This window comes from Strongylocentrotus purpuratus, unplaced genomic scaffold, assembly GCF_000002235.5.
Source record: "Strongylocentrotus purpuratus isolate Spur 01 unplaced genomic scaffold, Spur_5.0 spur5_scaffold_21, whole genome shotgun sequence".
Taxonomy (NCBI): domain Eukaryota; kingdom Metazoa; phylum Echinodermata; class Echinoidea; order Camarodonta; family Strongylocentrotidae; genus Strongylocentrotus; species Strongylocentrotus purpuratus.
This window is the reverse complement of record NW_022145607.1, coordinates 9,633,144-9,649,460: the sequence shown is the minus strand read 5'-3', so window position 1 is coordinate 9,649,460 and position 16,317 is coordinate 9,633,144. Positions and strand designations below refer to the sequence as shown.

The 16,317-nt window shown below is 36.5% G+C and overlaps 1 protein-coding gene across 1 annotated transcript; it reads left to right on the top strand.

Annotated features, from left to right (window-relative positions):
- Positions 1 to 914: 914 nt before the first annotated feature.
- Positions 915 to 14,803, top strand: LOC589837 (kinesin-like protein KIF25). The gene is made up of 16 exons (XM_030995434.1): positions 915 to 1,026; positions 3,507 to 3,572; positions 4,406 to 4,528; positions 5,302 to 5,443; positions 5,964 to 6,067; positions 6,599 to 6,684; positions 7,148 to 7,190; positions 7,563 to 7,630; positions 8,239 to 8,313; positions 8,634 to 8,792; positions 9,794 to 9,955; positions 10,480 to 10,629; positions 11,241 to 11,356; positions 11,746 to 11,901; positions 13,702 to 13,848; positions 14,421 to 14,803. Exons 1-16 carry the CDS (start codon positions 958 to 960, stop codon positions 14,507 to 14,509), a joined length of 1,755 nt encoding a protein of 584 aa, XP_030851294.1. The 5' UTR covers positions 915 to 957; the 3' UTR covers positions 14,510 to 14,803.
- Positions 14,804 to 16,317: the final 1,514 nt, after the last annotated feature.

Here is a 16,317-nt window from a genome sequence, read left to right as displayed (position 1 = left end):
AGAAGGGTGAAGGTGCGGAAGTGACTACCCGGGCCCCTCACAGGTTTTTGAAGTTTTGGTTGTATTAAAAAAATTACATTCCTTAGCAAAACTATAGTATAAACAAGCAATATCCTTTTTCACACTTCACTTTTCTCGGTATATACTTGTACATTTTGAAGGATATTATGCGAGGGAGCGTAGCTACCGAGTGAGAAGATTGTTGCATTTTTATTTGTCTATACACGCTGCACTCTTGGGCCCTCCAGAGCCTAAAAGTGTTTTGCAATCTTTAGTCAGTATTTGTTATACATTTTTGTGTGCACTTTTTCAAATTTTGAGGGGGGACCACCCCCCCTAAACAAATTGAGGGGGGACGTCCACTAAAAAAAATATGTCGTGAATTGATGGGCCAAGTCAGGCCACCTAAAAAAATACCCTTTATGCCGCCAGCTCCATATTGAAAATTATGTCAGTTTTGTAATATTATGTTGCTCTCTTATTCTTGTTCATTGTTTATATCTAAATGTAAATATGTTGTATGGACCTCTGCTGTTGCAGCTGAGTCTGGAATAAAGTCTTGAATTGAATTGAATTGAATTAAATGTTATTAAATGGGATCATAATAATATTGTGGTAAAAGCCCATTTATCTCTTCATTTCGTTTTGCCCTTTTTGCGTACCATAAACAGGACAGGGCCAGCGTGAGTTGGAACTGTGTGCGGATCGTGGTTTAATTTGAAATAATTTTTCGTTTTTATTTTTTTGTAGACTATGACTAATATTATATTAAAATGACATTGGAAAAAGAAAGAAAGAAATAATAATTTTACCAAGACATTAAAAGAAAGAGATGCGATGAAATTGGCAACAATAGTCAAATTTGACTAATAGCCATTAGACTATAATACCAAACGAACAACAACAACATGTCTCAGATTTGTTGTTGTGTGAAAAGAGTGGGCCAGTGGTTAAAAGATGCCGTTAGAATTTGATTCAAGACACTTCATTCCAGAGCAAGTGAAGCAGTGCAAGAAAAAGCTTAGGGTAAACATTTGAGGTTGTTTTTCTTCAAAATTTTCGTTTACCCGTACATGTATGTGAGATGTGAAATTGGTTCAGCGCAATCCTCGTCTCTGTTTCAGCGGCTTCCCACAGCCGTGCCAACGGCAACGCCTGCCGCGCCCGCCCCGTGGCTGAGGCGTAGCGCATATGAGGCGACGCTGGCTCCATCAAGTCCTCCCGTTTCTGGGACTTTCTCATCCCCTCGACCTGCATAAAAAAGGGTCTATAATTTCCGCTACTCCCACCTCGTTTCTATTATCTAATATTACAACTATGAAAAGGTAAAAAGCATGCAGTGCTGAAGTACCGTAGCTAGTGTAGAGTTAGACCGAATTTTCCGTCTCTTTCGTTCGTTAGCCTCTTAGTCTTATTGGGGTAGGGTCGGCTCTCTCTTTAGAGACGGAAGCCGTTTATACACATGTCCTTGCTAACGCCACGGCCAGTTCTGGTCGTAGCGTTTTGCCCCCAAAATCCCCCAAAATGTCATTTTACCTCGAGCATGTTATATTGTAAATTAGGCCTAGGCTATAATAAATCAGTTCCACCTACCAACTTGACTTAAATAATCAGTTTAATAGTCCCTTTTTAGGAAATTATGGGTCAAAATCGAAATCCATTTTGAAAATCTTTTTCAACATGGATTCCGATTTTGACCCATAATTTCCTAAAAAGGGACTATTAAACTGATTATTTCAGTCAAGTTGGTAAGTGGAACTGATTTATTATAGCCTAGGCCTAATTTACAATATAACATGCTCGAGGTAAAATGACATTTTGGGGGATTTTGGGGGCAAAACGCTACGACCAGAACTGGCCGTGGCGTTAGCAAGGACATGTGTATAAACGGCTTCCGTCTCTAAAGAGAGAGCCGACCCTACCCCAATAAGAGGCTAACGAACGAAAGAGACGGAAAATTCGGTCTAGTGTAGAGTTAGACAGCAATAACCATCTGATTTGGGTCATTTCTTTAATAAAACTGACATTTGTTGTCATTCCCCAATAGCCTACATATGGCAACCCAGAGATCTCGTACCGTGGGGATGGCTATAGGCCTATATGTGCATACTTTCGTCCACGACATTTTCTCCCCGATTTTCTTTATTTAGATCTAATTAGGTCGGTATGTCATTTGTCCTAATTACAGTTATCAAAATTTGATAACTCAATATTAAATTGATAATTTACGGACTTACTTATATGAATTATCCAATTTGTATCTCTGAACATTCATGCACTCGGAACATAGGGCTATATGACCCGGCGGCCAAAATATTTCCGGGTCAACCTACCAAAACATAGCCAAATGGCCAATCAGAGCACTCGTTTCGTGGGAGTTCGTTGGTCAAGCTGGGCTTACTCGTACGTAGCTACTGTAGCTATTGGACGTTCGAAAAGAAAAAATGAATATTCATCAACTAACACCAAGACGGATAATGTTGACGACGAGACTTTCTCGGATTAATCATTAATTTAGGATCTAAATGAGCAAGCTATCGTAAGTCAAATAAGCTATATATATGTTACTTTTAATTTGTGTTATAATTGCAGCAGTTATGAGGATGTAAAGAGTGAAAATCTCGTTGCATATCTCATTCATCGCGGTCCGGTCGAACCGAACCATTTGTTCCGTACAGTGCCTCACAGAAAGAGGTCCCCAGACTTCAGTCTCTGTAATCGGAGGTCTAGTGGAGCCAGACGTAGTCTCAGTGGAACAACCGACGATTAGAGAGACTGAAGCTTTCGGTCTAGTGTAGAGTCTAGTTATATGACACTCTTTCACCTGTTTCACAATGTTATTGTTAGTGTTAGTTGTTACTGTTTTCATCAGATCAGATGTAGACCTAGGTCTAGTTTGAGTCTTGTCATTGATCGTTACTTTACCGCAAATACTGGAAGAATGCTGAGGCAGCAGTAGAGCTTCCAGGTCTATCTTCTTGGTCCATCTTTACTCATTCTCTTTAATAATCATTCTCATTATATTGTTTTTAATTTTAGACCAATTCATGTTTGCATTTAACATATGCATTGTTTTCTTGTTTTCATGCTTTTATATAATTGAATGATATGAATCATTGCAAATATTCAAAGTATTACATTACCTACTTATGGATACTTATGAAAACTTCTGAAGGCAGGTTTTAATATTTAATAAGCCTCTCTATTCAGTTCCATCATGACAGGATCGGACTAGCTAGCCTGAAAGACAACGAGAAGAGAACATGCTGGGACTCACTCCGTGCTGAGGAACCCTGCTAAATGTGAACTTGGGGCCTGTTTACCCTTTAGCAACAATTATGCCATGTCTTCCAGGCTAGGTGGGACAGCATAGAAATAATACTCAACAGGTTCACTTTTACAGTACCGGTACTTGCCCAGACCATTTTCAAAACTGTAGACACTGGATGCATTGGCAAAGTTGGGCATCGGTATTGACATTCTGTTTTATTTCCCCATGTTTTCAGGAGAAAGAGGAGAGGATTGTATGTCTTGAAACTGAAAATGCAATTCTTCATCTCAAACTCGCTAAGGTAAGGACATTTTTTTGTTGATTAATTAATTTTTAATTTTTACAAAGCCAAATACCTTTTTTGAGAGCAATCTAGGGTAAATTGAGAGCATTTCTACATCTTTTTTCCTTCTACTGGAGTAGTGCTATATACAGTATACTAACTAATCAATTTAACTAATTTTCAATTACCATAACATTCTAACTGTGGTTTTCTGAATGTAATTAACTGAAGTTTTAGGCAAATATTAAATAGACGAGGCTGCATATAGCAGCTGTCATTAAGACGATCTAATAAACAGAAATGGATCTAAAGATGTTTCTTGTTTCATGCTTTCATCAAACCATTTATTTTTTGAAAAATACATGAAAAATTAGGCTGCATGATTAAGTATGATTATTTTCTGTGTAGATCAAATTTGTTCTCATAATTGTAGTTGATATTTGTGTGAAAATTTAAACTAATTGTAGTCATTGGTTAAAGCTACAAAATGATAAAGCAATCAGTCTATTTGAACATATATAAAACAATTTCTAATAAGTTTTAATGAAGATTATTGGATTAGATTATACAATGTGAAGAACATATTCCATTTCATTAAATTTGTATGGAATAAACATTGTGTACTCCTATTAAAATAAAGTATGTGTATTGTGTACATGTAAAGCCAGTGACAGTTTTAATTATATGGACAAAGCAGAATTCATTGGCATTAAAAATGAGTGAATATTTGAGGTCCAATAATTAGTGTATGATCTATAAATATATTAAAGACATTTTTGCTTACAAAACTGGAAAGCTCATTGGATTCAATACTGTCACCTGTTGGTCTTTAAAAATATATATATTTTCAGCTTCAGACAGAGATTGAGGAGGAAAGGAATTATTCATCATGCATGGAAGCATCACTTAGCACTGCAAAGCAGAGAGATAGTATGAAATCAGATGATCTAGGAGGAATTCTTAAACAAATCAAGGTATCTTTGCCTCCATATCGAAATGCATGTTCAGTACAGCATCAGTATTTATGTAATTGGCATACTCTATGGAATGATAAGAGACAAATGTTTTTGTAGACGGCCAATTAGTACATATGTGATATGTTTACAATTTGCCAAATTACTTTTGAATTTACTTGTTGGACATGATTTGATTTTGGTATGATATATATTTTCCATAAACTCCAGCTTGAGGTAATGTGGCATTTGAATTCAGCAAGCTATGTGAACTTTAAACTCAAACTGGAAAGTAACACAACCATTAGCCATTCAGATTTTAGATCCATTAGGTGAAAGGTCATGGTAATCTACATGTATCATATATTTTGTAGGATTTTAATTTTTTGTATCAACTATACCTCAAGAACTCTAAGGAATTTTTCTTTTGGTTATTTGGTCATTTCTTTTAAAGCCCCACTGCAATACTTATAGCTACTTGCAGCCTCTATATATAGCAAACAATGCCTAATCGGTGCCTGTTGGTCCCCTAAGATACTATTTTTCTTATGTTAATTGAGAGCTGATTTGATGAGATAACAACCTGTCAGTGACCTTGCAGGGAGGTCTACTCCCCCTGGTCAAACTAGTGCAGACAGGCTTAGGGAGAAGAAAAAAAGAATAGTGAAAAATTAAATTGTATGTTTCCCACATCATGCCTAGCCTATGTATGATATCTTCTTTACATGAAAACAATGACTCAGAATTTCATTTACTGACAATTTTTTAATTACAAAATATATTTCAATCACCAGGAAGCCAAAGATGACCTAAGGTCATTGAGGTCTGCAATGGTTACCATGCCAACGAGAGTAACTCAGAGTGTTGAAAACTGGGCTTTATCAGAAGCTGAGAGATTGAAGCAATCGCTGTATACTGAAAGTGTTGATTTCAACTGTAAGTTTTGAAGCAGCCTTTTGAAATTATTAGAGTGTTATGGGCAGCAATGTAATCTAAAAAGCAAAAACATTGTGAAATGATTTTTGTGGCAAACATCTCACTATGGTTTCCTCATGCATTTCCGAAAAGCTGTATAAAACATAGAGAGAAGACAGACTAATCTTTATATTATGTTTTTAAACATCAATAGTGTAGCTATTTCCCTTGAAATTAATTTTTTTTCTTTTATATTCTATAACCCACCTATCTTTCTTCATGGTCTGTCTGCCCTTTGTAGACGTAATAATAATATAATATTTGATATATACATAAATATCCACCGAGTAAGGTGCTTAAGGCACTCCAACAGTACCCCGGGTCTGCTAGGCTACCATATCAGCGCTCCCAGCATTCAAGGAATTCCTTCCTGCTGGTGCCCATTTAACACCTGGGTGGAGAGTGGCAAATGTAGATGAATGTCTTGCCAAAGGACATTAGTGCACACTTGTACACACTTGTCTATTTTCTATTTGTTCAGTGTTACAGCGTAGAGTGTGCACCTTTCAGAGCGAGCTGACATCGGCCCAAGATAAATACATGAGAGAGAAATGCAGAAGGAGAGAGCTTCATAATACTCTAGTGGTAGGCGATCAATCAGTATCAACATGGCTAATTTTTTTAAGGGGGGGGGGATAGTTGATTTGATTTTGTAAAACTTAGATTTTTTTTAATGATTTTTTTTTTTTTACCATGGCTAAAGCTACTTTGTACAGTACTCATCTGATTATTTATGTTTTAAAGTTCAGACTTTTTTTTTTTTAATTATAAAAAATGAGCCAGTAATTTTTGAGTAAAAAGAAGATAACTGTGATTTAAATGAGATTAAAGTGATCAATGCAAAATCTAATCTCCAGAAATACTGGATATTATACATGTACTTTCTTTGACAGGCACGAAACGGCAAAGGAAGACAGAGTCACACTTTTAATCACACGTCATGGTCTTTCTTCTAATGAAAAAAGATCTCTATAAACAGATCTGAAGAAGGGGTGTTTCTAATGTTAGTCTGACAAATGTTTGATATGTTGTTGTGTGAATTAAAACCATTTCCATCCATTCTTTAAATCGGGTTACCTAACAAGTTATTTTTCCAAATTTTCTGCATGAATTTAGGAGCTACGTGGAAACATTCGAGTTCACTGTCGGGTGCGACCAGTTCTTGAGTATGATTACAGTGGTACTCAGACAACTTCTAGCAGGTAACTATCAATTCAGGGCTTGTTGGATACTGTGTTTTACAATTTAGTTTTTCACTACTTCGATATGTGGGGTATCATTTTCATTTCATAGCTTTTATATCTAAACAAAGAAAAAATGATAATATATTGAATATGTTTTGGAGTAAGAAGTGGTATTAAAGAGGTTTTGTTTACATGGTAACTAGAATATTTCTGATTTCAATAAATGCAATATAATACTATGATTGAATTTTTTAGGTCGCATATTATGTATTGATATTGATTACGCATGTTTAAATTGGATGCAAATTAAAGAAAATGTCACTTCACTGTTCAAGAATCCAGAATAAGCATGCTGTTTGTAGTTAAACTAGTTTCTCCACTTTATTGTGTTTGATGTTGATAAATAGCAATGAATTATTTCATCCTGAAAAGGTAGTAAATCAATCAATTTTATTATTTTACTTCTGTTTTCATTTTTTAGACATCTTGACAGCCCTGAAGAAGTGGTTCATGTTGATGATGATGTAAGCCATTCTCTTTGTTGTCTTAATTTAAAGGATTGATACGTGTATCAAACCGACACCATTATTATTATTATCATTATAAGTTTTGCATGATGTTTTGTGTAAAATGATGACATTCAGTCATGGGTAATATTCACTGTATATTGTATTTGTTCCCTTTGATATGATTCATGCATTATAATCTTTCTTATACTGAAGTATATGAATTATATTTTGAAGTATATAACAAAACTGAAGTTTTGTATTAAAGAAAGGCCAGAACATTTCATGTATTCACAGGTTTTTTTTGTCCTGATTAATGTAGAACATGGGCTTCGATAATAGAACATATTCTTTGCATCAATATATTCTTCAAATTGAATTCTTTTGCAGGAAACTGTAAATGTGAATTGTAACAGACCAGGCCATTCTCAAACCAGTCGTCAGTTTGAATTTGAAAGGTAAGAACACAGTCATATAGACTCGACAATACAGTAAAGCATATATCTCATAGCTTGTATGTAGTTGTGATCGTGCTTTTGTCAGAATTATTGCAAGTAAATAGACCAGTGAGAGGCATATTACAGTCAAAGTCGTACACAAAAGTTGTGATTATAAAGATTGTATTTGGCCAAATTCTATGAAGTATTTCAAAATATTACCAGAAGTAGTTTAATGAATTGTCTCTAAACAAGTTAAGGAACTTGACACTTTCATGGCAAGACAATTTGAACTCTACATTATAAAAATATCATGGTCTACTCTGTACTTGAGAATATCTCTTTCATATTTTCTTCTGAAAAGGTTTGAGTGGGTAGCTGTCAATTTGGATTGAGTTCAGACTCAACCCTTTTCAGCAGTGAATCTGAAAATGGTTATGTGTCCTCTGTACATGTATGTGAAGTATAAGAAGTTTTCCATGTTCCAGTTAAAAACATGAAAATATAAAATGATTAACATGATAAAATACATAGAAATACATCCATATAGAGATAAACATACAGAGAAAAAAAAAGTAAAGTTGTGTCAGGGCTTATCCCCAGAATAATCCTATCACATTTTATTGCAGAGTGTACAACCAGAGTGAATCTCAAGATGAAGTATTCAATGAAGTCAAGCCACTCCTCACATCTCTTCTAGATGGGTAAGAATATCATTACTAAAGACCATGTTGAAAGTGAAAAATTATAGATGAATTGTGTATCAACATAAGTCATAGATAACATTAATATCAATAATATGCCGTTTTAGAAAGCCATTAGCATCTACAGTATCAAAATATTTTGTAAAATTTGTTTTAAAAGGCTTAAAATGTTGATTCAAATCATTTATATTTTCTATTATCAAGGAGATTTTGTGTTCTTGATGTGGAATTTATTTAAGGCTACAAATGGCTCTCCATAATATTTAAGTCCAACTTTGAGTATAAAGTTCAACTTGGTATCTTTGTGAAACACCCCGCAGGTATAATGTGTGCATCATGGCCTACGGTCAGACAGGTAGCGGGAAGACGCACACTATGCTGGGAGGGCGCTATACACAAGGACTGACGCAGACGAGAACCATTCTGGATGAGAGTGAGGAAGATGGGGTGGTACCAAGGGCTGCCAGGGAGTTATTCAGGTTAGTGTGTGGAGAAACAGTTATTTATTTATTTATTTATTTATTTCGGTTTAAAAATACATATAAATATACAAGATTCAAAGGTCCAAGGACTGAAACTGATCATATTTACAAGTAATACAATAAAGTTATAGATACAGTAAATATACAATAGTGAGCCAAACAGACAGGTGTAACAAGTACAAGATGGCAATAAAGATGAAAATATAATACATTTTAATCAATACAATACCACAATAAACTAAGAGAAAGTAGTGGTCAAGTCAAGACAGTTGCTGATAATCAAAGCTGATGATGTGCTCCTTAGTTGTTTACTTTGAAATAAATGTATATGAGAGATACAAGTATGTTAGATTCATTGTCAAGTGCAAGAATCTTCAGTATTGAAGGAGGCAGATTATCTACAAGAAAAAGTGTACAGAAAATATTTGTGCCTGATCATGCAACTGCTAAGACTTTAATATTGAATAACTTTATATTGATCACTATATCTCAGAAGTTGGCAATCACTATGCAGGGCATTGATGTTTTCCATTGGGGCCAAGCTTGATCAAGATTATGAACCCATTGACTACTGGATTCATTCAGTCCAATAGGCTTTATACAGTAGCCACCCGGTTCCCATAGTCAACAGGTTAACTCTGTGCATGGTGTGTTAAACTGTGTTTGCATAGTCACTCATGATTTGTTGATTTTTTCTTCCTTAAAAGGTTCATATTCTGTAGACTAACTCATGTTACAAGCTTAAATTCAAGCCTTTACAGAATGAGAAAATAAAATTGTTTGTTTAATTTTTGATTTCTTTTACCTTAAAAGGTACATATTCTGTAAACTACTTCATTACCAACAGTCTTTTTCAAGACTACACACACACACATTCAAGAAAGAAAGATTACTGACGGTCCTTTTCAATCCTACCCCCTCTCTCTCACATGGTGCAACCCTAAGCCTACTGTATAAAACTTTACAGAATTAGAATTTTTGTGTGTGTGTTTTGATAGGTTGCTGAGAGAAAAGCCCAACACACACACCGTGGAAGTGTCTGTTGTTGAAGTCTACAATAACGAGATCCGTGACCTTTTGACCTTGAATCCTGCCACATCTCGCCATGACATCTTCACAGGGGATGACGGGTCAATGGAGGTCACTTCTTTAACTCAGAGGTAAGTATACACAGCAGTGATTTAGATCTTATCAGGGGACATTCGTAGCACACACACAAAACGAATGATAGTCCAAATCACCAATTTATGCTAATGACCCTTCAGCACTTAAATCTGTGATCCAATACAATTTAACATAGACCATTGTTATCTTCATAATCATTATCATTATTCTTGCTCTCTGACCAGTCTTTACAACTAAGATAAATGTTCCGTTTTTTAGGGAATAGTGGCTGGCAGTCACTCTCTTGTTGTCTAAAACGTGTTGTAGGGTAAGATTTAAATCCTAGAATTCATGTACAACAACTCAGGGAAGGGTTGTATGATACTGAATGATACTAGACATGAGAGTCAAACTCATGATTTTAAGCCATTTCACAATAATCTGGTACTTTGGCTGACTTACACTATGATCTATAGTTTCTTTAACCCTATTTTGTGAATGGAATGACTTATTTTCTAAAGCACTCAAACTGCATCTGAAATTGACTCACATTGAATCATTCCTTGGTTCTTTCTTGTAGAGCTGTAACGACCGCTGTAGAGATCGTTGACCTTGTGCGCCATGGAATGACCTATCGCCATGAGGATGCGACCCAGGTTCACGCCCACTCCAGTCGTTCACATCTCGTTGTTACATTAACTGTCACTCTCATCCAGTCTCCATCTCACAAGTAATTGTGTAGACATGTATTTATATCCTCTTAGGCATAGCATTAATTAGATGTAAGAATTTATGGTAGAAAAGTATGATTTTTACTGTCGAGCCTATGAGTATACATTCCGGCGAGTAGAAGGAGGAGATGGTGCAGTCTGATGGCTGCCAGAAGAGATGAAATAACTTTGAAATTTCTTTGCCTGTAACCAGTGAAAAGATCTGTGAAGTGGAGTTACTTGTAGATGTGTATAAATAGAATTTTTTTCAATTATTCATTAGTATATTTTATATCCCATGTCGAAAAATTCCAGTGCAAGGATTGGCCACGAATGGCTCATGTGACATTGAATACTTTAACCATGAAAGAAAAAATTTAAATACTTTTTCCTAACTGTAATAAAGTGTTTCACAATTTCCTCACAGTTTGCTGCACATATAATAAAAAAAATAACTTTCCATCTTTTCCATTTCATATGAGCTTTCATTTCAATAATGTATTGAACCAGTCGAGTGTTCTAGAGATATGTGTGTTATGTTTTTCATCCAAAGTGTATCTTGGGCTTTCTACTTTATGAATAACTTGTGGTTTTATTATAATCCTCATTGTTGTTCTCTGTTTTCCTGCAGGCCTTCATCCAGGGCTAGAAGTCAGTCCCCGTCTCGTTCATCGTCTATGAGAGATGAGCAGGAGGTCATTAGAACTAAGCTACAACTGGTCGACCTAGCTGGCAGTGAATGTGTTGGTAAGGATCTTTAGAAATCTCCATAACTTGATGTGATTTTATTTGAGAATTTTTCCACATTTTATTTTTGTATTCATGGCAAAGGAAAAACATTCAGAATAGCTAGTAGATCTAGCTAACAGTGAATGCCAATCCCTTTTGGACAGTTTACTTCAAAGTTCATGAACCAATCACCAAAATTAAGATCTCTTAATTTCTCTTCATATATTCAAAGTTGACATTTTGAATAAAACAATGGCATGGATCCCAGACAAACAGAAAATAATTTTGAGTGATTTCTCCCCTTTAAAATGCATTTGCATTGCATTGGATCTTCTCCAATATAATGTTTGACTTATTATTCAAGGTGGTAGATGCTTTACCCGTATGTCTACTGCACTCCCTTGCAGGTATGTCTGGTGTTACAGGGTCTGCGCTGCGAGAGACATCTCACATCAACAGAAGTCTGTCAGCGTTGGCTGATGTCTTAGGAGCTTTGGCTGAAGGCAGAGGTCATGTGCCTTACAGGAACTCAAGACTCACACACCTTATGAAAGACTCTATAGGTACATGTATGTTAAACAAATGAAGAGGTTAATTCCAAAAGGAGCTAAATCCATCTTTGTAACTTGAGAGAAAAAATGTATTTGTTTACCAGATTTTGTACAGGCATCTATGGAAAAGTGATAACAGAAGGTGCATTTTTTTCATAATTGCTCAAATACTAAATTTGTAAATACTTTTGTTGAAAGGTGGGTACTGAAGTAAACCATGTTCTGATATCAATAACTTAATTTTCATCAAAAGTGGATTAAACTCCTTTTGGAATTCAACTCTTCTATTGTTGTTAGCCAGGTGCAAACAATGCCATTGTCCCTTGGCTTGCATTTCCAGTATTAAGTTTGAAAACTGAGTTACTGCAGCCTTAATAGCGATTCCCTTGTTAAGAGAGCATTATGCTGTCCAGGGTACTTGTTGGTCAGTAGATTTTTGGAAAAAATCAAAGAAATTAATGTTGCATGTAGAGATATATTTTATAAAGTAAGGTAATTGTCATTATTCATGTGATTTTACAAGTATATGCTGTAGTACCTGGAGAGAAAGCTGATTGGTCTCCTCTTCCCCCTCCCCAAATAAATAAAGAGAGAAAGAGAGCTGTGGTGATAACCTACCAGAACCTGTATGACCTTCAAGTGTGACAATAAAGGATTCAGTTGAACCCATGACCTTATAGTTCTAAGACCCCTACACTAACCACTAGCCACTATCGATGCATACGGATGGAGATGCCAAGCTCCTGGTGGTGTGCTGTGTGTCTCTGACCAACGATCTGTTATGTCTAAGCCATATCCATGCATCATTCCCAACACATGATCTTGTGGTTTGAAGTCTACTACCTTAAAGGTAATACAAAGTTTTGGTATGGGGTGATAAATTAGGATCAAATGAACATATTGGAAGCATATATGCGATCCTACAATATTCAGTGATCGTTGTTGCGGTTGAAATTGAGTCTAAAGTGATAAAATTGTAAATGATAAACTCTTTTTGTTGTATAGCACCCTCTCAAGACTGATATTACTTAAGCTTTAAAACAATGTTTCTTGACTACGATCGGCCGATATGCTATTCCCATTTGGAAATTATGTATCAGAACTGCATATACTGAGATTTTCATGGTCGCAGCTACCAAGGAATGGCCTTAGGCGCTATTTGAAATATTTGAAATTTACCTGGAACACCCGTAAATTTTTTAATATTCAATCTCTCGAAAGTAGAAGTGTTTTAGGGGCTAAATTTTCTAGCGATTATAATACATCCACAGGGGCATCCAAATATATCAAAATTTTGAAGAATTACTATCCATCCAATTTTCGAAATTTCCCAAAACTTTGCATTATGGTACCTTTAATCACTAAGCCATTATCCACTCATACAGGTGGAGATGCTAAGCTCCTGGTGGTACGCTGTGTATCTCCCACCCATCGTTTCCTGACTGAGACTCTGCAGTGCTTGGGCTTTGGGTCTCTGACCAACGATCTGTTACTTTTAAGCCATATCCATGCATGATTCCCAACCCATGATTTTGTGGTTTGAAGTCTACTACCCTAACCACTAAGCCATCATCCACTCATACAGGTGGAGATGCTAAGCTGCTGGTGGTGTGCTGTGTGTCTCTGACCAACGATCTGTTACTTCTAAGACCCCTACCCTAGATTACCAACCCATGATCTTGTGGTTTGAAGTATGCTCTGTGTCTCTGACCAACGATCTGTTACTTCTAAGACCCCTACCCTATAAACTACTAAGCCATTATCGATGCATTACGGTACCTTTAATCACTGAGCCATTATCCACTCATACAGGTGGAGATGCTAAGCTCCTGGTGGTATGCTGTGTATCTCCAACCCATCGTTTCCTAACAGAGACTCTGCAGTGCTTGGGCTTTGGGTCTAGAGCTAGACAGATCCAGAGAGGACCAATCAAAAAGAGACATGTGGCAACTCATGCAGGTAAGTGAAGAAGGCATTTGAGTGAAATGAGCAGTTTAATTTTGATAAACTTGTCGCACCAAAATGACAATCACTATGAACATGACTGACAAAGAAAGCGGACAAAATATACAGTTCCTCAGGTACACAAAGGAACATCCCTTCACTGCTATTATGTAAAAATGTGTAGAACACGTGTCACATGCATATTCACCTTTTTACATAATAGCAGTGAAGGGATGTTCCTTTGTCTACCTGAGGAACTGTATATTTTGTCCGTCGTGTTCATAGTGAATAGACCAAACTAAAAAAGTTCAATCAATTGGATGGGCAACCCCAAATAGCCTACCACTTTGTAGCTATCAAAAGCCGCTAGAGTGGGTTTGGTAGTGTGACTGAGGTATGAGTTTGACAGATCCGAAGAGGGCCCGTTTGTTAGTTTCTTTATATATTGTGCTGGTCTAAACAGTCCACTTTTGAAGGATAGACAATTCAGAAGCACTTTGAACAAGTTTTCTCTGAGTGAAGTTATCTGTATATCACTTGAAGTACTCAAGATTTCCTTTACCTTTATTTTCCTTTTTTGTGTATAGGTGCGGGAGACCAATCCCCTGCCATAGGAGCCAGAGGAAGACAAGGGCAGAGGCATAGCATACCAGGTGAGATGGCATTCCAACTGTGATACTTATTTTATCTGAAACTCAAGAAGTTTTAATTTTACATGATGAAAATAGAGATATTTATGGTTTTGAAAGATTGTCAAGACTCCTCTTTCATTGTGAATGAATACGTATTGAATGAATTTGAATTGAGGAGCAAAATAATAATGATAACATTTATGCCAAAGACATCCTGTATATATGTACATGTATGGTTCATGAAAGACTTGACTACATATGGAACAGAATACCTGATGTTGTTAAGGAGGCAATCACAGTTGACCAATTCTAAAACAGACTGAAAAGTCATCTGTTCATGAGCAGTTTTCATTAAGTTTAAATTTAGTTGGTATCAGATTTGACTATTTTTATGCCTCCGTTACGAAGTAGCCGGAGGCATTATGTTTTCGGGTTGTCCGTCCGTCCGTCCGTACGTCCGTACGTCCCGTTCTCGTGATCGCGTTATCTGAAGAACCGATTGATGGATTCCTGCCAAACTTTGGTCATGTATGTATCTTGCAGAGCCGATGAACTGATTAGATTTTGGGGTCACGAGGTCAAAGGTCAAAGGTCACAGGGCTCATTATGTATGCAAAAACAGCTCGTGATCGCGTTATCTCAAGAACCGATTGATGGATTTCTGCCAAACTTTGGTCATGTATGTATCTTGCAGAGCCGATGAACTGAATAGATTTTGGGGTCACGAGGTCAAAGGTCACAGGGCTCATTATGTATGCAAAAACAGCTTGTAATCGCATTCTCATTAGAACTGACAGCTGGATTACTCTTTAACTCAGGACATCTTGCAGAGCCAATGAACTGAGTAGATTTTAGGGCCATGAGGTCAAAGATCAAAGGGTCATATATGTATATGAGTAATTGCTTGTAATAACAATATTCTGAGAACCTGTTAATGGATTTCAATGAAACTTGATTTTAAAAAAAAAATCTGTTTTGGTTTGTAAACTTGCTCTATGACGGAGGCATCATTTTCGACTGCGCGCAGTCAAAGTTCCATCTAGTTTTTTAATGGGCTAGTTTCCCCACAATAATGTACATACATGCCATTAGATGGATCCTGACCCCCATATCCCTTTGAAAGGGGCGTAGGGGCAAATATTGTGATAATTTGAATAAACACCAATTTCAGGTCGAAATGGTAAGGGCCGGGGTGGTTCAGCATTTTGGAGGAAAATATTAATTTTTTTGAATAGGCTAGTTTCCCCACAATGAATGTACATACATGCCATTAGATGGATCCTGACCCCCATATCCCTTTGAAAGGAGTGTAGGGGCAAATATTGTAAACATTTGAATTATCACAACTTTCGTGCCGAAATTGTAAGGGCCGGGGTGGTTCAGCATTTTGGAGGAAAATATATATTTTTTTTAATGGGCTAGTTTCCCCACAATAATGTACATACATGCCATTAGATGGATCCTGACCCCCATATCCCTTTGAAAGGGGTGTAGGGGCAAATATTGTAAAAATTTGAATTATCACAACTTTCGGGCCGAAATGGTAAGGGCCGGGGTGGTTCAGCATTTTGGAGGAAAATATATATTTTTTTTAATAGGTTAGTTTCCCCACAATGAATGTCCATACATGCCATTAGATGGATCCTGACCCCCATATCCCTTTGAAAGGGGCGTAGGGGCAAATATTGTGATATTTTGAATAAACACCAATTTCAGGGCGAAATGGTAAGGGCCGGGGTGGTTCAGGATTTTGGAGGAAAATATATATTTTTTTTAATAGGCTAGTTTCCCCACAATGAATGTACCTACATGCAATTAAATGGATTCTGACCCCCATATCCCTTTGAAAGGT

Coding starts and splice junctions, on each gene's coding strand:
- LOC589837 (XM_030995434.1), top strand. CDS start 958: ATGCCGTTAGAATTTGATTCAAGACACTTCATTCCAGAGCAAGTGAAG. Junction 6,068..6,598: donor AGCTTCATAATACTCTAGTG/GTAGGCGATCAA, acceptor GCATGAATTTAG/GAGCTACGTGGAAACATTCG. Junction 7,631..8,238: donor CGTCAGTTTGAATTTGAAAG/GTAAGAACACAG, acceptor ATTTTATTGCAG/AGTGTACAACCAGAGTGAAT.